The sequence below is a fragment of the Musa acuminata genome, chromosome BXJ2-10 (assembly GCF_036884655.1).
Source record: "Musa acuminata AAA Group cultivar baxijiao chromosome BXJ2-10, Cavendish_Baxijiao_AAA, whole genome shotgun sequence".
Classification (NCBI taxonomy): Eukaryota; Viridiplantae; Streptophyta; class Magnoliopsida; order Zingiberales; family Musaceae; genus Musa; species Musa acuminata.
In genome coordinates, this window is record NC_088347.1 from 33,927,003 (window position 1) to 33,952,500 (window position 25,498).

The 25,498-nt window shown below is 40.1% G+C and overlaps 6 protein-coding genes across 11 annotated transcripts in view; 3 read left to right on the forward strand and 3 right to left on the reverse strand.

Moving 5' to 3' along the window:
- Positions 1–205: 205 nt before the first annotated feature.
- Positions 206–11,775, forward strand: LOC135585565 (uncharacterized). 2 transcript variants are annotated; one of them, XM_065129952.1, is made up of 20 exons: positions 586–1,300; positions 1,419–1,480; positions 1,669–1,706; positions 1,797–1,819; positions 3,158–3,264; positions 3,509–3,560; positions 3,661–3,745; positions 4,436–4,526; positions 5,196–5,234; positions 5,310–5,377; positions 5,472–5,534; positions 6,660–6,715; positions 6,787–6,860; positions 8,284–8,376; positions 8,464–8,565; positions 9,761–9,841; positions 9,944–10,035; positions 10,144–10,159; positions 11,072–11,182; positions 11,430–11,775. In XM_065129952.1, the coding sequence occupies exons 3-20, from the start codon at positions 1,684–1,686 to the stop codon at positions 11,529–11,531; spliced, it is 1,278 nt and encodes a 425-aa protein (XP_064986024.1). In that variant the 5' UTR covers positions 586–1,300; positions 1,419–1,480; positions 1,669–1,683; the 3' UTR covers positions 11,532–11,775. The 2 variants fall into 2 exon arrangements, with proteins under 2 accessions (XP_064986022.1, XP_064986024.1); XM_065129950.1 differs by lacking the exons at positions 586–1,300; positions 1,419–1,480 and adding an exon at positions 206–574.
- A 145-nt stretch (positions 11,776–11,920) lies between these two features.
- On the reverse strand, positions 11,921–14,224 carry LOC135625307 (alpha-1,3-arabinosyltransferase XAT3-like). 2 transcript variants are annotated; one of them, XM_065129949.1, is made up of 6 exons: positions 14,061–14,224; positions 13,939–13,974; positions 13,809–13,862; positions 13,481–13,561; positions 13,270–13,383; positions 11,921–13,197 (listed from the first exon to the last, which is right to left on the reverse strand). In XM_065129949.1, exons 1-6 carry the CDS (start codon positions 14,197–14,199, stop codon positions 12,032–12,034), a joined length of 1,590 nt encoding a protein of 529 aa, XP_064986021.1. In that variant the 5' UTR covers positions 14,200–14,224; the 3' UTR covers positions 11,921–12,031. The 2 variants fall into 2 exon arrangements, with proteins under 2 accessions (XP_064986021.1, XP_064986020.1); XM_065129948.1 differs by having other exon boundaries at positions 13,939–13,977.
- LOC103969912 (beta-1,2-xylosyltransferase XYXT1) lies at positions 14,222–16,719 on the reverse strand. The gene is made up of 2 exons (XM_065129953.1): positions 14,561–16,719; positions 14,222–14,356 (listed from the first exon to the last, which is right to left on the reverse strand). Exon 1 carries the CDS (start codon positions 15,851–15,853, stop codon positions 15,179–15,181), a length of 675 nt encoding a protein of 224 aa, XP_064986025.1. The 5' UTR covers positions 15,854–16,719; the 3' UTR covers positions 14,222–14,356; positions 14,561–15,178.
- A 741-nt stretch (positions 16,720–17,460) lies between these two features.
- Positions 17,461–22,507, forward strand: LOC103969197 (protein DETOXIFICATION 16). 2 transcript variants are annotated; one of them, XM_009382666.3, is made up of 8 exons: positions 17,461–17,854; positions 18,306–18,850; positions 19,785–19,871; positions 20,046–20,114; positions 20,185–20,423; positions 21,464–21,582; positions 21,666–21,752; positions 22,072–22,507. In XM_009382666.3, the coding sequence occupies exons 1-8, from the start codon at positions 17,567–17,569 to the stop codon at positions 22,168–22,170; spliced, it is 1,533 nt and encodes a 510-aa protein (XP_009380941.2). In that variant the 5' UTR covers positions 17,461–17,566; the 3' UTR covers positions 22,171–22,507. The 2 variants fall into 2 exon arrangements, with proteins under 2 accessions (XP_009380941.2, XP_009380942.2); XM_009382667.3 differs by having other exon boundaries at positions 17,462–17,854; positions 20,058–20,114.
- A 329-nt stretch (positions 22,508–22,836) lies between these two features.
- Positions 22,837–24,781, reverse strand: LOC103969195 (uncharacterized). 2 transcript variants are annotated; one of them, XM_009382663.3, is made up of 7 exons: positions 24,144–24,781; positions 23,997–24,068; positions 23,836–23,903; positions 23,610–23,748; positions 23,446–23,526; positions 23,279–23,368; positions 22,837–23,208 (listed from the first exon to the last, which is right to left on the reverse strand). In XM_009382663.3, the coding sequence occupies exons 1-7, from the start codon at positions 24,360–24,362 to the stop codon at positions 23,158–23,160; spliced, it is 720 nt and encodes a 239-aa protein (XP_009380938.2). In that variant the 5' UTR covers positions 24,363–24,781; the 3' UTR covers positions 22,837–23,157. The 2 variants fall into 2 exon arrangements, with proteins under 2 accessions (XP_009380938.2, XP_018675099.2); XM_018819554.2 differs by having other exon boundaries at positions 23,604–23,748.
- A 251-nt stretch (positions 24,782–25,032) lies between these two features.
- The window catches only part of LOC135624213 (uncharacterized), a 3,448-nt gene continuing 2,982 nt past the window's right edge, over positions 25,033–25,498 (forward strand). Inside the window, exon 1 of one of the 2 annotated variants that reach the window (XM_065127630.1) lies at positions 25,033–25,169. The gene's annotated coding sequence lies outside the window, so the exon portion shown is untranslated. Of the gene's footprint in view, positions 25,170–25,204 lie in introns of those variants that run through there. The other variant, XM_065127631.1, reaches the window with a different exon arrangement.

A 25,498-nucleotide genomic window follows, 5' to 3' on the forward strand; every position in this document is an offset into this window, starting at 1 on the left:
ATATACGTCGATATATACAATGCCACGTTGGAGTCCATTTACAAATGCTCGAGCATGCTATGCTGTCCGTCGCCGTTAACCTCCCTTTAAACAATCAATCAATTAATTAATTAATTAATATGCCATTAATTAATTATCAAATTTTAATTACCAGATGTCATCTCTCCCTCGTCCGCTTCTTCTAACAACACCCCAAGCGCAGAGGCCAAGATAGGTTGGTTCGGCGATGCCACCACATGCCATAACGGATATTTTATATCGCATCCTCGCCCGCTCTCGATTGGACGCAGGAAACGCGATATTCCCATTCTCCTCATTCGTTCGTCTCCCCCCTTCCCTCTAAATACCCCGTCCGACCCTATCGTCCTCCGCTGCTGCTTTCACTTCCTCTCTCCCTCTTTTCTTCTACGCTGCTGCTTCGAGTTTGAAGGACGGCGCGGGAGAGATGGGAGAGTGCGGGGTGCCGCCGTCGCAGCGGGAGCAGCCGGCGACGTTCCGCGACGGCGCCGCGACCGACCGCCGGTTCGTGAAGCACGTCTTTGATAACGTCCACGGAAGCATCACTCTCGATCCGGTATCGTCGCAAGAACTAGGTTTTCGTATGTGATTCCGATGTCGAGTTCTTGACTCTTGATCGTGTTCTGATTCTGGATAGGTTCGGATTTTGAGGGTTTTGTTTGGGGGAATCATTGGGTTTTAGCGGTGCCGAACCGCCGTGAACAGTTTCGTTTCTGATTTCTCGCTATACTCCGTCGATAACGTTGTCTCGCTATTCGTCGATGAGATACTATTTTTCCTGCTCCCGTTAAAGAGCGTTTTCGTGGCTTGAATCTCCAAACTTGTGGGGGGTGTGGCGGACTTGGTCTCTGCCAATTTTCTATGGAGAACTCATCCACTTTTACTTCCTAAAATGAAGGCAAGCGGTACATCTGTCGGTCTAATGGAAAATATCTCGAGTTTTGTTGTCATTTAGTTAGGTATTTGGATGCAATATTGTCATCCTCGGAGATTATTCGGCAGACTCGTTCTGAGCCTTGGAATCCGTTAGTTTCGACTCTTCTCTGGATTCCTTGCTTCATTCTCCATTCTACCCCTCTCCTTTCGTCAGCATTCTTCTATACTCTACATCGTATTATTGAGTTCCTTGGAATGGTGGCGATCGTGTTTGGCACATGTTATTGCAACTTTCTCTTGTTGTAGAATATTTGTCACGTGATGACTTGAAAGTTTTAATGGGCAAATCATATTCTGCTTGAAGATACTTCTTCACATGTGCAATATTTTGGCAGCACAACTTCTGGTATGGCATAATGTTTCTTGTGAAAGTTCATTTCTGGTGATCTTTGTTTCATTGAGAATATTTGGTGGCTTTAGAATTTCCATGTCTTATTAAATAAACATATGGAATAATGTTGTAGGACTCCACAGAAGTAGTGGTCTTGTGCTATTGTTGCCGAAACTGATACAGCAACAACAATTTGTAATGCCCCAACTTTTTGTGTCTGTCATGTTGTGGACGTTGAATTATAAATATTGGGCTTCGTTCTTTTTTCTTTCTTTTGTGTCTGTCTTCCCCTTTCTTTTCCTTTTTGTTATTCTATAATAGATGTCTCTGTTACTACATATCAATTTCTTACCAACTTTTTGCCCTCTTCTGGTTAATTTCAGCTGAGCTTGAAGTTTATGGACACTGAACAGTTTCAGAGGTGAATTTGATTTTTCACAAGAATTTTGCCATTAGTAGGTATACTGGTGTAATTTTCTTTCCTGATTTTGCATTTTATTACAAGATGCAGGTTGCGGGACCTAAAGCAGCTGGGTAGCCCCCTCCTCTCTCTCTCTCTCTCTCTCTCTCTCTCTCTCTCTCTCACTTTCCGGTTCTTCTCATGAAGCTCTTTTATTTTAGATATGCGATCTTGTTTATGAATCTTAAACTTATAAAATTTGAAAAGAAAGTTAATTCCATTGGGAATATTTTTAGAATTGATCACCACATTTTATCTTTATGTTTTGATATGTCCCTAAATTATAATGTCACATGCTTAGAGGGAATATATATGAACTATATTGGTGGTAAGTTTTGTTGTGGCCTCTAATTCTGATTAACTTGTATTGTTAATTTTCTGTGTAACAAGTGTATAACAAGAGTAAAGTAAGCATTGAATACGTAAGTCATGTGTGTAGTTGATTTTACAGTTATAAACTGAACATACGTTAGGAATTTATTAAAAAAAACCAAGCGCACCATGTGGAATTAATCTACTTGTATTATAAGCTATAATTTGGTGTGAAGCTATCATGTGAAAATATTTTTTTTTGTGACTCATTGTTTGGTTAAAATGTTTGGAGGTTGATGAAGATATTATTTATAGAGTAAAAATTGGACGATTAAAATGACGAGTGGTGTCAGAAGTCTTGTGTAATCATCGTATATATCTGAGATTAAAAAAAAAAAAAAGATAGTTGTGAGACCAACGATGTTTTATGGATCCGAGTGTTAGTCAGCTAAGAAAACAATATATACAAAAAGTTTATGTTGTCGGGATGAGAATGTTGAGGTGGAGACGTGGAGTTACTAGGAAAGATAGAAAAAGAAATATTTTTACTCGTGAACAACTAGTTATCACTTCGATAGAGGATAAGATGAGAGAAAATCGTTTAAGATGTTATGGATATGTGCTAAGGAGACATCCGGATGCGATAGTTAGAATAGTGAAATAATTAATCATAGTGATATAAGGAAAGATAGAGGAAGACCTAAAAAGATTTTAATAGAAACTATAAACAAAGACTTAAGTATTCTAAGCTTAACTAAACATATGACTTTCTACACATCTCAATGACATCAAAAGATCCATGTAGCCGACCCTAGGTAGTTCGGACTTACGGTTTTATTGTTGTTGTTTGTTGTTATTGTTGAATCATTGTTTGGTAGAGTAATTGCAAAGAATTATAATTTTATATACTGCAGAAATTACTTGCGTTTAGTTATACCTCACACTGTACTCAGGTGTTTGTTTCTCTGCACAATCCGTAATATGATCATAGTTTGTTTGTTATGAATGGTGCTTCCTTTGGAAGTATATGGAAAGTTCCAGGAATTTTGATTTATCTGCAACTCCCTTTAAGAATGAACACTAATATATACATATTTCAGGTCTTACATGCATGGTCTATCCAGGAGCTGTACACACTCGATTTGAGCATTCCCTGGGTGTTTATTGGCTTGCTGGGGAGGCTGTTCGTTGTCTTCAAACGTACCAAGTCAGAAGCTGCTTTCAGTTTTATTTGCTTATTATACAAACTTAAGAATTTATATTACCCGTCCATACTGAATACTCTTGTACTGGCTGCTGCTGTAAGTATTTCTTTGGTACAGTCAGTATGCTATGTACCGGCATTGAATTGGATCAGTAAACACTGCTCAGCATGCTTCCATATTAGAATTCTTGGTTTAAAATATCCTAATTATTTGGGAGCATCTCTTAGGTAATTGTCATGCCTGCAGGGATCAGAGATCGACATCGACTGCTATGATGCCCAGACAGTTAAACTTGCAGGTAACTCTGATTAGTTTTGATCAAGTCTTTTAAATTAATATAATAATTTAAAAATTCATATAATATTTTAATTGGTATATCACCTTTTTTTTATCTGTAGGACTCTTGCATGATATAGGCCATGGACCTTTCAGCCACATGTTTGAGCATGAGTTTCTTCCTCAAGTCCTTCCTGGATCAAAATGGTGATTTTTGTTTCGATAGTATATTGGTTTTTATTTTAAATTTTAGAAGAACAAATTGTGCTTGTTCCATCCAAGCTTTGTGAAAACAAACTTTTGGGATCATGAGTTCCATTTTTGAGTTCTTCCTGAAGAAGAAAGGTGATTTTTATGTTAATAGTATATTGGTTCTCTGTTTAAATTATGGAAGTTATAGTTGACTTGACACTTGTTTCATCCTAAAGGAGATCTTGAGATAGCATCATGAATACTTTCATAGTCTTATGGTATCAACTTCTCTTAACAATTGTAGAAAAATTTAAGATCACATGTGCCTGATTTCTGAACCTTTCATAGATTGTTTATTTTCTGTTTTCTGCCAACTTGTTCCTTTTCCACTTAACTTGAAGAAACTTTTCTATTGTACTTCATTGTTGCTTCTTCATTAAGTTATTGTTACTCGTGTGATTCAACTTTGGAAAACTAAAGCAATGCTAGTTGATCCTTTTCTCTGCAAAAACAAGTCTAGCTGGTGATTTATTGTGCAGCATGAAGTTCATTTGTTTTTATTTTGAAAAAGAACTAAGTACCACCGAAGCTTTCCTTTACATTCCCTTACATTTCACTTTATTTAGGAATAATTTAATTGCATAGGATGTTATATCTTATGTTCCCTTATCGGTGATACTATATTTATGATTGCTTTTGTCACAGGTCTCATGAGCAGATGTCAGTGCAGTTGGTGGACTACATGGTTGATCAGAACCATATTGACATTGATTCTGATCGCCTTAGAAAAGTTAAAGTAAGAAATATTTTTAGCATCACAACCTTCTATTCTTTTTGGACAGCGTGCACAAACATTTTGTAGCTTAATGATTATGAAACTTTTTTATGTTGGATATATAACTAGTTTCCAAGGTAATTTTGTAGTGCCTGGTCATTTGTTTTTTAGATTACTTCCCCTACAGTTTATGATCTTGGTAATGCCTTGATGCACTTAAATGTCAAATGAGCTGGGTTTTGTTTTTGTTTTTTTTCTCTCAAGTAAAATGGACTTTTTTGGCCTCACATTTTCAACGTTTCTGTAGACAGCTATCAGTAATTGCATATAATGTGATTACAATGGTTCTGTAATATAATTCATATTCATGTTTCAAGAATCACAATTGCAACAATAGAAATAGAACATCCAGTCCCAACTATTGGTTTGGATCATCTTCTGCTATATTGCTTTAGCAGTGGTAGCATCTTCCATTAAATTTCTAGAACTTGTTGGCCTTTCTTTTGCCTTTATGAAATCCTAGTATGAGTTTCTATTAGGATATGTACCTCTTCCTTTACTTTCATAGTGTCATGCACTTGGTATACGTACAATTATAATTGTTAACAGCTTGATTAATGCATCTATCATTGTGATAATTGGCTTGGTAGCATTGTCCAATTACTAACATTAAGTTCATCAAAATATTAGGATATGATAATCGCTAGTTCAAAGTTCGCTGCGAAAAAGGTAAGTCTTTTTGCCTTTGGCTCGCTTACATTATCTAGTCATTCAGTTCACGGCTCAAATATTGTTTCTGCCCAGAGTTCAGAAGAGAAGCATTTTCTGTATGACATTGTTGCTAATGGTCGCAATGGAATTGACGTGGACAAGTATGGAAACAATTTTATCAGATTGAGGTTATCTGCAGCAACTATAAATCGGTCTTTTCAAGTCACTAATTGCTGTGGAGGTCAATATCTGCAGGTTTGATTATATTGGCCGTGATTGCAGAGCTTGTGGTCTTGGCTGCAACTTCCAGTTTCAAAGGTAAGCAACATCTGTACTATATTCATTATTTTCTGCATGCAATTTTTTAATATTTTGGATAGGATATCCTTGTTGCCCCCTTCGTTAGCATGAAAATTTTAAAATTTTTCTCAACAAATGTGTTTATAGTATAAATAGAATGTACAGGAATTTTGATGTTGTCACTAGTTTTCAATTGTAATGCCTACATTTGGTAGATTGATTCAACTTATGGTGGTATGGGTCCCACCAAGAGGCTTTTTGTCCTAATACACAATTTATTGTTTCCTGGTCATTAGATTATTATTAAAAGAATTTGATTTTATTGTTATGTAGTAATTCACCAGCCTTAACTAAATGAATTTTTATTGTTTCATAACAATGGCCTTAGTTTTGCTATGTTTTTGTCACATTTCCTCTCATAGATTTCTCCTAACACATCAATCTTAAGCCCAGTTACATCTGGTGATCCAATTAACATGATAACTGGTTCGTATGGAGGAGCACTTCATTATGCTTGCAGTTACTAGTGATATCTAGGTCAGTTAGACTCTAATGAGTTTGAGTGGAATGCTGCAATAAGACAAAAGGAAATAGTGTGCCGATCCATGTCAGTGCTGTTAGAATCTGTATCCAAGTATCCAGCTTAGCAATAAGACAAATGGAGATACACAATCATATAGTTGAAGAATTCTATAGTTTATGTAGGATTTTTATGTTTTAGTGCTGACTATATGCAATATCTGAAGATTGGTTTAAAGGCCTGAAAAGCCAAAAGGGTTTACTAGTAATTCGTATAGTAGGTTGTACTAATTGTATGAATTCCTTTAAATATTTAATCAAAGAGCTTGGTGACAAGTTAATTCATCAATAAGTATCTGACATGATTCATGGGGGCAGATGTGAATACCAGGTATGATGCCTCACTAGTAAGAATAAACATGCATATGGAAAGGGGAGTGTTATGATCAAATTGCTTAAATGATTTTTTTATATTTTGAGTGTGCTAATAGCTTGTTAGTTATTTGCCATGTTCTTATCACTAATTTCTTATTTATTCTTTGACCAATATATTCTGTGGCATCAGAAATGTATTTCTAAATAATGTAAAGCTCTTCCTACCTTTTTCTAGTCTGTTCTGTCCAGGCTTTTGGAAGGCATGCGTGTCATGGATGATGAAATATGCTACCCAGCTAAAGAATGTCAGTCATATAGTGTTTTATTCAAAATCTTTGATTAGTCGACATCATTCTTTGACTTGATTTTGGATCAGATCTCAATATTCACAAATTATTTGCAACACGTGCTGACCTTCACCGGACTGTGTATACACATGCAAAAGTAAAGGTGTGTATGTCTTTATTTACCTACTATCTTTGTGTGTTCCTTTCATGTCTGTACGGTTACCACTTACCACTTCGCAATGAATTGTTTTCTTGTTAATTTTGTTGATATTAGAGCAGGCTGTATTTTGAATTTTCTATTCGATTACTGGTTAGGAGAGCTTCTTTGGTTCTTCGTGAGATTTCGTGAATGCATTTGTCATTATTTGCCAGCGTATAATGCGAATCAGTAAATTGGTTGTTTTTAACATGTGTAACTATGTAAGATCTGTTGGAAGCTAACACAATTCTTTGTTGCCTTTCCCAAACTATAATAAACCTTCTTGAACTTGGTTTTGGGTTTAGTTGGTCTTGGTTATCTTCTGCTGTTTCTTACTCCTTTAGTTATCATTCCTATTAGGGTCTTTAACTGTTGGGGATTAGTACTATGTTTGCAGCAAATGGGTGATTGTTGACTTTATATTGTATTAGTCGGTTTCATAAGTTATGCCTGCCAGTCAACCACTTTATTATGTAAGATTGACCTGCAATAAAATTGACAATATTTTTTTGTTGGTCATATTTCTTTTCTGTCTGATGCTTGGTCTATAAGTCTGTAAGCCAATTCGTTTTTACTTGTTTGGTTGGTTCCATTATCATCTATATATGGTGTATGCCATGCATGTAGTTAAACAAACTTCCATCGCTTTCCCTTTTTCTATATCATTAACCAGTCATAGAACTGTGCTGATGACAACGTCTTTTTCAACCATCATTGACATCCAAACTTCATTCTGTTTTGCTGTCTAGTGTGGCTGGTGTATCATCAACTTTTATTTTAAGACCGTCCTCTCATGAGAATTAGGCAATTTAAATTCCATTGCCAACCTTAACTTTTATCTACTGAAGGATCAAGGTACATATGTTGAGCCCTTGCTAGTCAAGGATTAAGACTGTCAGTTCAATGCTGATATTGTCATTTATGTAATTTTTTGCTGACATTACCATTTATTGATCAAGAAATCCAAGAACATAGTTTTCTAATGCTACTTTGGGTGGGGCCTGGATTGTCATGTCTTTTGTTTTCTCCTTGATTTGTCTATTTCATTTTACAAATTATTCCTTCACAGTTTTTTCAGTATCATTGCCTTATTCTTCTTGCAAAATATTATAATCTGCAATAATTTCAGAGAATTTTTTTGTATATTTGACCCACGCATTCTGCTATCTTACTATATCTTTTTGCAAGACCAGTTACATGTTCATTCACTCGTGAAGTGTAATTATGTTCCTATGCAGCATGTCCCATTCATTTTGCTTAATTAGTTCTTCCTCATGCTTCATATGCATCAGTTTTACAACTGTTGCTGCCCTTTCAGTGCCAGTTTCTTTTAAAGTTGTATGCTTATTTACAATATATGTTCTCTTACTGCAATTTTTTATTTAAGGCCATCGAGCTAATGGTTGTGGATGCACTGGTAAAAGCCGATGATTACCTCAAAATATCATTGTATCCCTTTGACCCAGCTCAATTCTGGAAGGTTTTCTTGTTATTATGTGATATTTCATACTTCATCTTAACCCATCTTTATTCAGAAGCATATTTACTTATCGTTTTTTGTTCTCAGTTGGATGATACAATATTGAAAACCATTGAATTTGCTGACAGCAAAAAGCTGAAAGAATCTAGAAATATCATCCAACGTATTCGCCGGAGGGATTTATACCAGGTGATCTCAAAGTTTTGTTTATCTAATATCTAAACCCTGATTCACTTTCAATGATTTTCCTACTACCATTGTCTGATTCTCCGCTTGTTTCAGAGAATTGTATGTTCCGATGCACTTTAAGCATGCTACTCACAAAGTGAGCAAATTCTGATTTTTGTTGTCATAAATATTCTGATCTCAAAGTTCAGATAACACCTGTTTTTTTTTTTATGGTATGTTTTTTTTTCATTATTCCTAGTGTCATAAATCCATAGCTGCAGAGATGATGTTTCTTTTTTCTTGATTACTTCTGATCTGGCATATATTGCATGCGTATTGAAAACTTCTTTTAGCTGTTTTATATAAACTTTTAAGGAAAGAAGAGGAAACAGGGAGGAGACTGTTGGTTTGGTGTCAGGATTTGTGTTTTCACCATGTGAATGATTCATATAGTTGTTTCCTTGTATTATGGTTGGTTATTGGCTTAAGTTCTAAAGTTCTTGAGTCCTAGATGAAAATGCTGAATGTAGTGTCTCCAGTTTTCCCTTGATTATAGATAAGTAGTAACATTAAATTAGGTTGTAGATCCTTATCTGGGATGGCAGGGCCTCAGAGTTCCCTGGGGAACAGAGATCTCCCTGGTATTGATGGGAATTAATAACTATAGATGATTGTAATGTTGACAGAGCCGTGCAATGCTAGGCATCCGGTCTGGGTGAAGATTTATTGGTTTAACATGCAACATGTGACGCAAGAAGATTCTTAAATCATGCCTTATTTGCTGCACAAGCTGCAAGCGGCATGTCTCCTAAATTATACATGAGAAAATTTTCTAGTACCACCACCTGTAGAAAGTTCTGCTTGGAAATAGCCTACTAGCACTCTGAACTAGCTGTAAATAGTTGAAGGCTCACTGAATATTTCATACAACTATTTCTATGTCCTGGCAATGGTTGTCACAGAACATGTCATCATGCTATTGATGCAAGTTTAAGTATTTCAAGCATACCTCGCTGTAAGTACCAGCCTGCTAGCACTTCAAGCTAGCTGTAAATAGTCCAAGGCTCACTGAATATTTATTCCATATGACAAATTCTATCTCCCAGCAATGGTTGTCACAGATCATGTCATGCTATTGATACAAGTATTTACACTATACATTGCATGTCATGCTATTGATGCTTGATTTTAAAAAGTGTCTTGCCTCTTTTGACAGTTCTGCAATGAATATGCTGTTCCAAAAGATAAACTAGAGCATTTCAAGGATGTCACTCCACAGGACATTGTATGCTCGCAGGTGTGTCATGGCGATTAAATGCATTACTTTGTTGGGTTAGGTGCTTATTAATCTAATTTGCCATTTATGCATACTTTATCTAAAATGCTTTACATTTTGCAGAAAGCTAATGGAGTGCAACTGAAGGTAGAAGATATTGCTGTGAGCAATGTTAAGATTGATTTGACTCGTGGGAAGCATAACCCTCTTGAGAGGTACTTAGTATAAATCCTTGATAATACTTGGTCATTGTTCAACTCTTTCTCATTTCCTTTTAATTGTTCACTGACGTATCATTGTTTTTTTCATGTGCACTCATTCAGCATCAGTTTCTTCAAGGTAACAAATTTGCTTTTCATATCTGAATATCATGCTTGAACATATCAACTTTTTTACCTGAAAAAGTTGCCTTGCCATTCAAAAGTCTACCTGAAACTGTTTTATTTGTCAGAAATGGCAATTAATGGCTTGTTCTATTGATATCTGTTTTGGTAATGGAAATTATAATTGTAAAGCATAAGAATGTGTTATGGAATCACAATACAAATTATGTGGTTGCATCAACATTTATTCCTTATGGTTTTCAGATTTAATGAATTGTTCATGAGGAATTTTAGAACATTTAGTTTGTCAGTTGCTATTATTTCTGTTACTTGGAGCTCCAGTGCAGACAATAATTATTAGTTCAAGTTGAGAAATCTTTCTTCTGGTTGGTGGAGTGGATATAAGGATAAGCACTAGTGGAATGAAGTTTCATTCATTAAGATAGCTTGTCTATACCACATTCAGTCATCTTCTCCCACTAAATTTGCATCCATTTGTCAGAAGTTCATCGAGTCAAACAGCATGATATAAGTAATGTAGGCTTAAGTTCTGGAGAACCAATAGAAATTAGATGATGATACGTAGCTCTAGTGATGAATCCTGTGTTGCTATACAACAAAAATGATCCTAAAGTCCAACTTTACAAACATAATTTCAAGCTTATTTTGTTGAATCAGTTGTTAAGTGTAAGTTTCTGGTTAAAACTTGATGAATGTGAAACCAGCATTTCTCCATAATCATTTGATTTATATTATGGCCGATCCTTTGGTTCATTAAAGACATCTGTTAAATCAAGTTAATTAATGTCTAACATTTGGCTGATCTGACTCCAGTGCTTCTTGAGGGCCCCATGTAACTAAGTTTGTGCCTTCGAGGGAGCACCTTTATATGGTCATTCTCTAGACTAAAAATATAAAGTGCTGCCAGGATTATCACTGTGTGAAGAAATTTAGCATTACGGAAGATCGCATCAGCCACCTGCTGCCCGCCACTTGTCAAGATACAATTGTGAGGGTTTATGCCAAGAAACCAGAATTGGTACGAGTGCATATACCAAGCCTCAACTTCTTTTTCCTTTAACTTCTGTCAAGCAGTTCCTTTGTGTTTTTTTTTTTTTTTTCTTCTGAAAAGTAAAATTAAACTACTCTAGGAAGTACGAATTTTAACTCTGACCAAGCTCATCCGCATTAGTGCATATAGATCAGGTGGCCAATTGACATTCACAGTTGATCTGACCTAAAGTATTTCCTTTGTTTGACATCATTTTGGATTCCCCTCTTAACAGGTAGAGGCAGTATCCGAGGCTTTTGAGAACCTCCAACTGAAGATATATGGTGTCAAAACCCAAGTGCATGAAACACCGGAGGCGAAGAAACAACGGCGGTAAAAGTAGTGCATGATGCACCAGAGGCGCAGAAACAACAGCGGTAAAGACTTCAAAAGTTTCTCCTTTTTGTGTTTTGCATTCTACAGTCCCTGGTTCTTTCTTCTATCACAGTCCACAAAGGTACGTTACGAAAGAAGGAATGACTACTAAAATGTGTCGTATACATAACTAGGGTGGCTCACCAGTTGTACAATCACATATAGTCATTTTGATACATTAATGAAACGATCTTATCTTTTTGTCATTACCCTTTCCCCAAACCTTGCTGTCGGGTTTCTGTAATTGGGAACAGATGTCGCAGTAAGCATTATAAGCTTATAGAATGAAATTTATTGAATTTAGAAAAATCATGTATGATTACTGTGGGAATGCAAATTCAACAGCATAGAAGTAGAACATGACCTACCAAGATGCTACTTGTACTAGTTAAGATGTTTCCCAAACACAGGTAGAACAACGTACGAAAGAATGTAAAAAGGAGAGCAAATGATCTCACTCTGCTACTGGATTAGATGCTCGAGTGCTTTCCACAGGACCTCTTTGAACTTCCTAGCATCAAGCTTCACGTTCTGGTCATCCATGAACGTGGCCCTCATAACATCATACCCACGGTTGTGGAATGACAAGGGGTCCGTGAACACAGGGTGGTCCCTTGGATACTTCTCCTTCAGGCTGCTCTCTTCTATTGCAATGCTATACTCCAAATAGCCGAGACCCATTTCCTTGGCAGGGTTCCCATAATCCTGCATGGCTTTCAGTTCCAGTCGTCCCCATGGAACGATCTGAATCAGAATCGCATTCAGCGGCAGGAACACCGAGTTGGTGAGACCCGTTCCGTGCACGCCCATCATCACGTCGCAGGAGTCGACGGTTCGCGCCACGCGAGCCAAGTCGGATCCTGCATCCGCTTCGTCGACCACCACCTCGAATCCCAACTCCTCTGCCATTTCAACGATCTCCTTGGTGTTTGTAATAACTCGCGATTGCTTCCTTCCGACGATCAATAGCCTCGGCTTTCGAGCCGCGAGATCTTCGATGTTGAGCAGTGTCTCTCTCTCCGACGACAAGGCACTCCTCATGAACTTAGCGAAGTCGATCATGGTGTAGCCATTAGGAGATCTCTTAGGGTCGATGTGGAACTCGTTGTGAGCTCGAAGACCCACCGTCACCTGCTTGAAACAATGCACTTCTTTGTCCATGTCGAGGTCGATCACCGGATACTTGGACAGCTTCTGGAGCACGGGGAGGTACTTGGTGATCCACCAGCTTTTGGAGTCGGTGACGACCAACTTAACCTCTCCGTCGAATGGACGCGCCGTCAAGAAGAGGGGAACGAGCAGGTCACTGTAGTCATGGAACAGGTTACCGGTATATCCGCCAGTGGAGAAGACGACAGCCGGGGCGTCGTGGTTGACGGTACATCGAGGGGCTTCACTGCTAGCTTTGACCGCAAGTTTTCTGACACCTTTGAGACAAGCTTCGTCTCCCTTGCGAGGATACGGATGAACGTGCCAAATTTCTGTCTCCTCTGTTCTGGGTGATTCCATGAGCACGACGGAAGAGGAGCTCCCGGAAATCCTGATATCGCCGTCCATCTCGCAGATATCTGCTCGTCTATCCGAAACATCACATAGTGGCTTCCTCTCTGGAGCTTGACTCTTCTCACCTGCAGCAGCTTCCAATAAGCAAAGAACTAGAACAGGAACAGGTTCTTAAGTTAGTAGCTATATTGACTCACCGTCTGCTTGGGTGCGATCATTGATGGTGTAGTTCGAGACGGTCGGGAGCGTCAGTCTATCGTGCAACTCATCTTGATTCGAGTTGAGATCGTCAGATCTCGCACCACTCTCCTCTGCAACACAGTAAGTGGAGTACAAGGTTACACGTCTCAGATGTTGTCATCTGATCGAGTAGCTACATGATCAGATCATCGTCATGCTCATAAGTACCCGTCAATTCGTGGATGCTTGTGTCTTCCTTCGGAGTTGAATCAACAACCTTCTCTTTCTTTTCTCCCTGGAGGCTCTCCTCTCCGACAGCAGGAAAATTGTTAGATTCTACAGATCTAAAGCAAATTGCCTAAAGAAGAACCTAATTAAGTTGGCTCAGAATCCAAAATAGACCATTAAACTACTCTTCATCAACAAAAAATCTCTTACGGGGAAGATCAAGTCACTAAGCTTCTCTTTTTGTCTCGATTTTGATCCAAGAACTTATGAGCAAATTCTAGTCACAGAAACCGAAGGAATAGGTCGATTGGATGTACAGGTAGATTACCTGAATCAGCCGCCCCCTCTATCCCATGGTCATCGCCATTCACGACGTCGTGATCTGGAGAAAGAAGGGATCACTCTTAGACTATCAAAGCCTAGTCAAAGCTCAGCGGTATGCAAGATCTACAGGCTACCTGATGGTGGAGGCGGCGACGATGGGGTGAAACCGACGACTGCGACGGCCATAAACGGTGGAGAAAAGATTGATCAGAAACGGAGATTAGCTACCCAAAGAACACGAACAGTATCAGCTTACGTTTAGGAAGAACAAGCGCCTGAGGTTTAGACACCACCAAGAAGGTGACTGTGACCACAAGGCATCCGAGGATGAGCAGCACGAATCTGAATCTTCGCGGCTGGTTGGCGTTCCGAGTCAACCTCAGTCTGGAGGCCATCGTCCCCCCGCCCACCGCTGATCTGCTCACAAACAAGAGGGATGAAGAGGGAGGGCCGTCGTCGCCTGCTGCTGCCTTCCTCCTCCTCCGCCCCCACCTCACGGCATGAATTTGGACTGTATGGACTATCTTATCGATGACTTCTTTGTTTATTCTTCTGCTCCTTAGAAAAATCTTATTAATTGAGTTGGTATATCAATTTTATTTGTATGAATCGAAGAGTCCACGACCTCAAACTTATTCTGCTACTTTGCTACATCGAAGTCTTATCACATGCTGAGTCTAACACGAAGAAACTAAGAGAACAGAAACCAATCACCAACCCAATATTATACAATGGTAGGCAGGAATTCAATCTCACCACAAGAACATGTCAACAGGGTTCCTATCACCACTTAGCTGTCATCTACGGAGTCTCCAACCGCAAACCTCGAGAAGACTGCACACACTGCCTCAAAATGAACGTGCCTGCGCAGGAATTCTGACATGCAATGGGGGTGCTAATTGGATCAAAAAAGTTCCAAGTCAGAAATGAGATGCAGGCAAAGAATATTAAATGTATGTCACCAGTTGCTACTGATGAGCTCATTGATTTCGGATTCCCAGCGATGCATCGATGAAGAAGCCATCTTTGGATATAGTATCACACAGAGTGGACGAAGTCCATTAGAACACGCAAACTTAGGCTTAAAATAAACTTAAAGGAACCCATCACTGACCCATAGAAAAGGGACATTGAAAGATTAGAATCCAATCGACAGACATGAACGAACTACCACAATAGAGCCGACTGACATTGCCATCACCCAAGCAGATCGAGAGCTTTCTTCAAGACAGGTCTGAACCTGTTCAAATCAATCTTGACATTTTGTTTCTTCATGTATATGTTCGCCATCGCGAGCCATCCAAGCTTGTGAATCGAGTCCGGGTCTCTAAAGACAGGATCGTCTCTCGGGTACTGCTCCGAAAGAGTGCTTTCCTATTGGCTGATGGTGTACTGCAGGTAATGCAGCTTGGCAGCCATGGGAGGGTCTCCGTAATCGTATTTGGCCATCCCTTCCAGGTTACCTAAAGGGACGACTTGGATGACCACGGCATTGGTCGGCAGGAAGAAGAAATTAGTGAGCCCGGAGCCATGCACGCCGAGCATCACTTCGCATGAGTTCACGGTCGCTGCGTACTCGCTCACGTTGGCTTCGAACTTCGCATCTGCCACCACCACCTCGTAACTCAACTCCTCGGCTATCCGAACGATCTCTCTGACGTTGGTGAAGTTCCTGGTGCTCTTCCTGGCTATGAGCAGCAGCCTCGGTTTCTTGCCCGCCTGATCTCCCATCCTAATGGCGGATTCCCTTTCGAGCGAGTAAGCCATCCTTATGAACTCGGTGTAGTCAGCGGTGGAGTACCCGTTTGGTGTTCTTGCAAGGTCGACTTTCAAGTCGTCGTGGCTGTGGAGGCCGACGAACACAAGCGGGTAGCAGAGGACTCGATCGTTCTTGTCCAAATAGATGATCTCGTACCTGGTAAGCTTTTCGACGATGTGGCGGTACTTGAAGAGCCACCAGATCTTATAATCGGCTATGAGAAACTGCACTTCTCCATGGAACTGCCGTGCCGTCGCGAACAGGGGAACGATCAAGTCGGCGAAAGTCATGGAAGTAGTTGCCCATGTACCCACCGTGGGCAAACACGACGGCGGAGAAGGTGTGGTTGATGGCGCAAGCAGGGGCTGCTTCAGCGCTGCCCATCAACCTCACACTAACTTCCTTCACGTTTGCCATCGCAGTCCGGTCTGCCTTGCGAGCGTAAGGCTTCGCTCGCCAGGCGTTGCGGGGATGACGGTGAGTAACGACGGCGACGGAGGACTTGCCGACGACCTGGACATCACCAGCCGTCTCGCAGAAGTCTGTTTTTGGGTTGTTAAGGTCGCATATCGGGTCTCCATGGGGTTGCAACTCCGGAGCATCCTGACAGTGAGGAGTAGCGCAGTAGGATTATGCTGCATGCTGTCAGCAACAACAACACAAGCTTCTGCGTCACAATCCGCCGCAAGTTCCCGGCGCAGTTCATTCCATACTCCGATTGTGGCTAAGCCTGGACGCTTTGCCTGAGGAAGCCATGTTGTTCGTGGAGAGGCTGTCTCACTCTCTCTCTCTCTCTCTCTCTCTCTGGTTTAATATGGCGGTAGCTCGTGCAGGAGTGGATGCTGCATCGACCTTGCCTCCGCCATCCCCTTGTTTTCTTTCTCCACCCCCGTTTAAGCTTTGAGCGACGACTAGATGAAAGATGTCGCGGTTGAGGACAAGAACGTCTTCTCCTTCCTGGCGTCATCGATCCGCTGCGTGACTGATGCTTGAAGCTTATAAACCCATTGTTTTCGTCAATGGAACAACGCAAATGTTCGAGCTGTGTACTGATACTTTGCGTGTCACGGCACGTAATGCAATATTTTACCGGCCGTTATTTTCTGAAGCAAGTAACGAGATGATCTCCCCGTCTGTGTCCCCAAGGAATAAGAAGAAGACGATCCGACACTCGAAACCTGAATCGAAACAGAGACCCGATTTGAGTGCATACGACAGAGTCAAAGTCAAGTCAACAATCTACACTAAATCCATCGACTTAGAAAATAGCGAAGGCTTCAGAAAGAGAAGCCACCGATGCAGCTTCGAAAGAAAATTGGCCATTTTACTCGTTTCTAATTGAGGGTGCATTTTTTTCTTATTTGAACGAAAACATTCTGATCACATATGCTATTCAAAAATATCGATAATTAATTATCATAAAAATTTAAAATAAAAAATAAAAAAATTCTTAGAATCATTTGGACATAATTTTAGGATGATTCGTATCATTTTTTCCTTTCTCTAAAAATATAATATTTAAATATTTAAAATAAAGATTTTTTAATAATATCTATGATCAAGTCATTTAAGTAATAGAGTGAGGATATTTTTATCTAAGTAAAAAAAATAAAAATGAATATGAGTGTTAAAAATCCAAATTGAAAGTGTTTTCCGAGAAAATTCAACTTTTACCGGCATTTATTGGGAAATTAAATGGCACCGCTATTTCATTCCACTTCAAATAAGAAGAAAACAAACACACGTCAATGCGAACTCTTGCGGGCTCCGCAAAGGGCCCCACCTAATGGGCTCCGCGAGGCAGAAAACAGTGGTGGTGGTGACTTTAAGATTCGGTGGTCGGTGCGAATGCTGTTGTCCATATACACCGTCCGTGCGTACGATGATCCCATCCTGGCGGTCCGTTTATATCGTGTGACAGTCAACCCTGCGATGGAGGGTGAAGATGGCTGGTCCATGGCTTCGGACCTCGGACGCTCTGCTTCCTCACGGCGAACCAAGAAATGAGAGGAGAAGACGCGTCTCCTCTGCTGGTTCCCGCCGCTATCCCTGAGAGGGGGTTCGAAGAAGAGGATCGCTTGTGCTGCTCCCTCGGCCTTCGGAATGACGTCGATGTGGTCGCGGAAGCGAGGCGCCTGCTTTCCCTGGCGGGGCCTCTAATCGCTGCGAGCCTCCTCCAGTACAGCCTTCAGCTCATCTCCATCATGTTCGTCGGCCACCTCGGCGAGCTCAATCTCTCCGGTGCCTCCATGGCGACTTCCTTCGCCAACGTCAGCGGTTTCAGCGTGCTGGTGTGTGCTGGTCTCTCTCCTCATCTCCTCCTTTCTATCGCCTCGATTGGCGTCGGCGCCTATCGGATTCACAGTCTTTTGGCGTCATATGTTTACCATGATCTTTAGCTTCGATTGAATTAAAAAGCATGAAAAAACTGAATTTTGTTCGATAGATTGAGAAAAAGCAATGACCCGAATAGATGAAAAAACGAAACTTTCATTTTTGTTTTCCTAGATTTGTCATGAATTTTATTTGGGCCTCGATCTCATTTTTGTTCATGATTTCAATTCATAGTGTCAGTCTGTGTGCAAAACGAAATTAGTGATCATCCTCATTTCAGATTACTTGGAGATGACAATCACTTTTTTCTCTTATCCAAGATCAATTTCATTATATCATTCCTTTCTATGTAGTGTCATAATGGTATATTGAAATTTTCCGCATCTTTTTTTTTTCCAATATAACAAGTTGGGGATGGCAAGTGCATTGGACACCTCATGTGGACAAGCTTACGGTGCCAAAGAATATCATATGCTTGGAATACATATGCAAAGGGCAATGTTTATTCTTCTTCTTGTGAGTGTACCTTTGGCCCTCGTTTGGACCTACACAAGCCAAATTCTCATTGCAGCTGGCCAGAATCCAGAGATATCAGCTGAAGCTGGAAAATACGCTTGTTGGTTAATACCAAGTCTTTTTGCCTATGGTTTGCTTCAATGTCTCATTAAATTTCTGCAAACCCAGAACACAGTGTTTCCTATGCTGATAAGCTCTGGGATAACTGCATTCTTCCACATTTTTATATGTTGGGTTCTAGTGTACATTTCTGGCTTTGGAAGCAAGGGTGCTGCTCTTGCAACCAGCATATCATATTGGATAAATGTGTTTCTTTTAGTAATTTATGTCAAGTTCTCTCAAGCTTGCAAGGAGACATGGACAGGTCTATCATGGGAATCACTCAAAGATGTATTTGACTTTCTAACACTCGCTGTTCCTTCGGCTTTTATGATCTGGTAAGCCCTTTAGGAGTAGGCCTTGCACAAACTTTTGTTATTAATAACGGTGTCTCATTCTGGCTAACAAGGCCTGTCGAGACATGGTGCGATCAATAACTTAGTATGCATCACATAGGGGAAACTGGTAATACTGGAAATTGCTAAAAGCATGTGGACAATTGAAATATTTGTCTCTAGTTCATACTTGAATTAGATTTTCTCTCCTGATCAATTGAAGCATTTTTAAGATCCGAACCAGACCATGCCATGAGGCTGCAACAAATTGCCACACACAACATGCATCACATGCATCACACAACAACCTAAGAGACATTAGTTTGATCAGGACATGAACCATCTCTATTGCTGTCACTGGTATGAAGTATGTTGAGTGTCATAGATGACAATTTTTGAAGGGATTGAATACACTCGGCATCGACTGGCTCTGCTATGAATTGTGTTTTGCACCACATGCATCACATGTGGTCTTTAGTTTCATAGTTCTTTCAGTATCTGCCATCATTCTGATTACAGTACTTTGGGCCAACTAAAGTAAAAGATGTTATATTACTTGTTGACAGATGCTTAGTGTATACAATTCCTACAATAATGACAAATTAGGCCACTGAAAAGGAGAAGATACAAGATCTTGTCCCCTTTACTATGGCAAACAAGTGTTGCCAATAGTTATTGACATTAATTGTGGTCTTGCCACTGAAAATAGATGTATGGGAATGGCCTACTTCTATAATTTGCTGTATCATGCCTCAGTCATGCACTTCATCTGATTATGTACACGTTTGATCAGTTTGATCACAGATTTCATGTTGCTTTCTGATCTGTTTCTGTTTTACTCAATTTGTGTCTTGCAATGAAGACATGAAATCTAGTTTCTGTTCGTATAGCTGCATGCTATTTTTAACTGACTACAGTTACCTGGATGATAATGCAGCGTGGAGTTTTGGTCTTTTGAGATGGTAGTTCTCTTATCAGGTCTTCTTCCTGATCCAAAGCTGGAAACGTCCGTTTTGTCAATCAGGTTAGTAACGATAATTTCCAGACTTCTATAAAAGTTGTCCCCGAGATTCTTGAGCAAGCATCTGTGAATTTTCTTGCCTTCAACTAATAAGCCCATTGTAGACCTACTAACCAGCTCCATTTTCAATTTGGAAAATGTATTCATTATTGTCTACTGGGTCGCTAATAAGGACAGCATTCTTGCCAGTCTCAATACAATGTGGATGGTTTATATGATTCCCACCGGTCTCAGCAGTGCTGTAAGGTTTGTTGAGTTTTCTTCCCTTTGTAGCTCATGTAGCATTTTTAAATACTTATCATACTTAGTTTTTCAGTATAAGAGTTTCAAATGAATTGGGTGCGGGGCAACCACAGGCCGCAAGCTTGTCAGTGCATGTTGTCCTAATCATAGCCATCACGGAAGGCTTGGTCGTTGCACTGATCACCATGTTGGTACGCAATGTTTGGGGTTACTTGTACAGCTATGAAGAGGATGTTGTAAAGTATGTGTCAATAATGATGCCTGTTCTTGCCATATCCGACTTCATGGATGGAATACAATGCACGCTTTCAGGTTTTTAACAATGAAACTCAATCAAATGTTGTGCAGATGTCCTTAATTGATGCGTTTTTTAGTTTACCCTTGAACCATGAATACACTTCTTGTTTGCAAACAATAAATAATGCATCATTTTGTGTTATATAACTAACCATGTCCTACCCAGGATGGAATGACGCTTTATGGCTGCACATTGCATGTTATCAGTTAGGTGTACTTATCATTTTTTTTAATTAATTGATTAATGATTTACTTGAATACTAGCATGATTGATATAGACACTTCAATTGGCTGACTCTGATTGGCTTGTTAGCCAATCAGTTAGGTGTACTTATCATTTTTTTTTAATTAATTGATTACTGATTTACTTGAATACTAGCATGATTGATATAGACACTTCGATCGGCTAACTCTAATTGGCTTGTTACGGGTATGACTTGAAAAGTTGTTTAAGAAATTGGCAACCAATGGCCTTGATTCACAGTGACGAGGAGAGAAAAGATATTTAGAAAGCATGGTTAACATTTGGACTAAACAGTCAAAGAGAAAGTTGATACAACAATAGTGCCAGGGGTCCCTCAGATTGCCACTATTTTTTTCTGCCTTGCTGTCTCTCTCAAAACCCGAAACACAGAGAGAGAACTAATTATACCCCTAAATTTAACATGCCAATGTATAGACTTTGGAGATAGATTCTGAAATCCACATCTCTATACCATATAATGCCTATATGGTATTCCACTTTGTCAACTTAATTGGATGTGAACACAAAACAACATAATAAATGATGTTGGATTTTGATCAGCTTCTTTTTTATATGATTTTGTCTGTGATTGCAGTTTTTTCTTATAATATTGGATCTGCCTAAAACATATCTGTATTATGGCACATTTCTTACCTAGCATCTTGTAGTGTTTCTTCAATCATGCGCCGAATTATCTTCTCTTCTTTCTCCTTCATACAAAAATAGCCTTACCTGTTTGTATATAGAATCATTTATTTGAACTTACAACACCATGACATCTTATCATTGATGATTGAGAAAAATGTAATAGGTGCTGCTAGAGGATGTGGTTGGCAGAAGTTCTGTTCTTTCGTCAATCTTGGAGCATATTATGTTGTTGGCATTCCTTCAGCAATCATGTTTGCCTTTTTCTTGCATATTGGTGGCAAGGCATGTTTCGGTCGATTTTAATTCTGCATTGAAGTTTCAGGATTTTCTTTCTCTATATGATGCTTCATGTAGCCTTGCTTCAGGGACTTTGGATGGGGATCATATGTGCACTTGTTGTACAAGTCTTGGTTCTTACCGCTGCAATCCTGCGCACCGATTGGGGTCAAGAAGTAAATTTTCTTTTAGCTAATGTTTTTGTGCATGCAAATGTCAATGCTTCCTCCTCTCATATTTTTTGAGGATATTAGTTATTGCTGGTGAAATTAGGTTACTCTGGAGAAAGATTTATATGTTCACCAATATATGCTCTAGAAAAATGTTAACTGCAACCTGATATATACTGGTCTTAGATGGTACACCCTAATGCTCTTCCTCCTCGTATTAACGATGCTAATCTTCCAATAGTTTCTTGCATCTATGAGGTTAACCCTCTCTTAAGTGTTCTTCCTATAAAATGAACTTTTCTTATTTGGATGCTTTCTTCCTTAGGCAAAGAAGGCAAGGGATAGAGTTACGAGTGCTGCTATCCACACAGGTCACTCGGACAGGTTTCGTGATTCTCTACCATCCAGCATCGAAGCCTATTGACTTGTTCACAGTCACACCACTATCCAAATTGGTTCATCATTATCTGCATTCTGCAGTATGTTGAGCGATCAATCTGCACGAGTAAAAGAATTGAAAGCTAAATCTCTTGTACTTTTGCTAGTCTATTCCAATTCAACATTCCTTCCACAGAATTGTGTTATTAGCTCATTTGTATTGACAAGAAACGCGAAGACCATATCCAGATGCATCAAATGCTTCACCGGCGTCTCCCCTTCTCGATAAACTTGCATTTCCAAAGCCACCTACTTCTTGTAAAGTGTAGCAGCATCTAAAGACTATGTGCTTTATCTATCTATAAATAGGACTAGACAAACAACACTAGATCTGTGCCAATTTCCCCATTCTAGTCTATAGTTCTCTACAATCTGCTTCCCTGTTCAACTAGGCAATGTCGGGCAAGGGCAGTGGTGGTGGCAAAGGTGGCGGTGGAGGACACTCGGCAAAAAGTGGTGGCGGAGGGCACTCGGCAAAAAGTGGTGGCGGTGGTAACAACTCGGGGAAGTCAGGTGGTGGTGGCAGTGGAGCGATGAAAGCTCCAGGCGGTGAGGGATACATATCAAGGGATGCCTTTGAGGGGAACCCCCAAGCCTACTTCCATGATCTCCACCATGATGACAAGGCTGGAAAGTGATAACGCGTCGTCTCCCTCAGCTACCTTATATAATAATGCTTCATGATGTAGCTGTTCTTATGGTAGCTTGTTTTTGTTGGGCTTACTGTCTAATCCTTTAAATGAAGTGTCTTCAAAAGCTCTTATCTACATTTCCATCTTGAAATCTTAACCATTGGCTGCTAAAACAAATCTTAAAAAAAAGGATTAATACATTTATGAGATTTCTATGAACAATCACACTTCTTTTTGGTTCATTTACAGCGGTCTAAAATTTATATCTGGGTTTTTCACTCTGCTTCTGCTACCATCACTTTGTTGCTTCAATCAGCAACCTTCAATTTGGGACGATGAATTCATTCTGGACTTCTTTCTCCTTCAGACGTGACTAACGCTATCCAGTTTACCTGTAGCATGCATTATAGTTGCAATCTTTACAACTATTTTCTCAAGTAAAAGAACAGTTCGATGTTGTACCCGATGCCGGCGCCGCCGTTGAATTTTGTTTATGATTCCAAGAACCAAAAATATCGGTAAGATTACTCCGGCAGTCTTCAACACCAGCATCTTTGTTTTAGATAGGCAAAGATAACAAGTTATTTAGAGCTCGAGAAGCGATCAATTGTATGGTACTGAAAGTTTACCGAGAACAGGGTAAATGAATACTCGTCGTCATCGCTGATCAAGAGAGGAAGGGCATGCCGAAGAACCAGAAGAACCATGAACTGGACAAAATGGAGAGAATAATTAGATCAAAATGTATGAGAAATAGGAATCGAAATTAAACAGTAAAGAAACCCACGATTACAGTGATTGATCGACAGCAAAAAGTGTTGCTTGTCCTCGAATGGTCACGATAACCCACAGCTGAGTCAATGGCACCATGATCTGACGGAAACATTGTGATGAACTGTGTATCACGAAAGTCCTGTGCAGAGATCTCCCAGCTTCCTCACACGCACAGGGAGAGAGTGATTAGAATGACGAATCTACCTAAGAACCGTATGCACATCAACATGCTACATAAGAACTACCTAAAGTTCATCGGAGTACTCCCGTAATCGTACAACTTTGGCAGAGTGGTATAACCTGGATTGAATTGCTGAACACAAGAATTGAGAATTTAGGTGCTGTGTTTTCTGCTCATTATTAAATGCAAGAAGCAGCAGTATTCTTCTACAAGGATGGCTATAACCTGGAGGCATATCTCGCACATCGTATCGCCTTTCTGGTTGCACCAACGTTGAACGCATACCCGATGAGCATACTGCAAGTAGAAAAAGGAAACAGTTCATAGATCTTGCGTTTGTTATGCTGATCAAATTTGGCAAAGCTTTGTTGCCTTCAAGCTGCCCCTGCATGAGCAGGGGATCTCCATGTTGGAATCGTGGTCTTCTTCATGGCAGATTCTGCACTCCTTCAACTTTGCTGATGCAGTAGGGTCAGCCGATGATGATGTTGTATTGGTATCTACGAACGCATGTTTCCTGTTTCCAGCTGCAGCTTCAAGGGTCGGCTTCGCCAGCAAATCATCCACAACCAGAGCGAGATGGTCTCCCATTGTTTTGGAATCCGAAAGGAAGATAGAGCAAGGAGCACGGTAACGAGAAAGCAAGAACCCACAAATTAATGAGAGAAGAGTGGGAAGGGAACAGACTTAAGTTCGGCAGAATCCGCACAGGAGGAAGAACACCTGGAAGGAGAAGAACCCACGAACTCCGGGTAAAAAGGAGTTAGACGGAATGGCAGCTTTCGTACGCGTCTCGATGGCTTTCTCTCTTTCCTTCTCCTTCCTCCGGGGACAACACAGGCCAAGGAAAACCAAAAACATGTGAAGGAGAATCACAGGTAGCAGAAGGGAAGGAGAGGAAGACGTAGAAGGTGGGATTTGGCTGATGAGTCGGGCTGAAGGAAGGGAAATGGCGAAGAGGCGAGAACAGAGGAAGAGGTGGCGGTGCATTCGAGGAAGCAAGAGATGGAGTGGGGTGAAGGTGTTTGCCAAGTCATTTCTCTTTCTACTCTTCCAATTTAAATCTCTTTTTTACCTCATATAATTTTTTTTGACTATTTCTTTAAGTCATTAATTATTTTGACTGTCTCCAAAAGCGTAAAACTATTTTTTAATGAATTATATATATTATTATTATTATTATTATTATTATTATTTTCATGATTTTCTTTAATTTCTTAATGTCACTTATTTTTAAGGAGTCAAACTTACGTCCCTCGATCGCAACCTCCTACCCGAGCACGCGAAACGACGCAGTGGAAATCGACGAAGCCACTCCCTCCGATCGATCCCCGGTTGTCCTCCCGTCGGTCGACGACTTGCTCTCTCTCACCATCGTCGTGCTTTCGTCTCTCTTGGGTACGGTTTCGATTTCCTCTCGATCTTTTTCTCGATTCCGGCTAGATGTGATCGTTCCTTTCTTGTATCTACGCCACGGGGACCTGCCCATTTTTGTTGATCGGCTCTTCTTTGCCGTGCATTCAGACGGAAAGATCTAGGGCTTTCGTCTTTGGGGGCAACGAGGAGTTCTTGAATTGATTTGTGTAGTGAGTGCTGCGCGTTATATGATCGTTCTTGGTCTGTGGATTTATCATAAACCACGGTGTAGAAATTCTGTTCCCCAATGAGATCTCTTCTTGAAGTTCTTACAAGAACTATGGTTCTGTTGTATAGGAAGAATCGTGGTT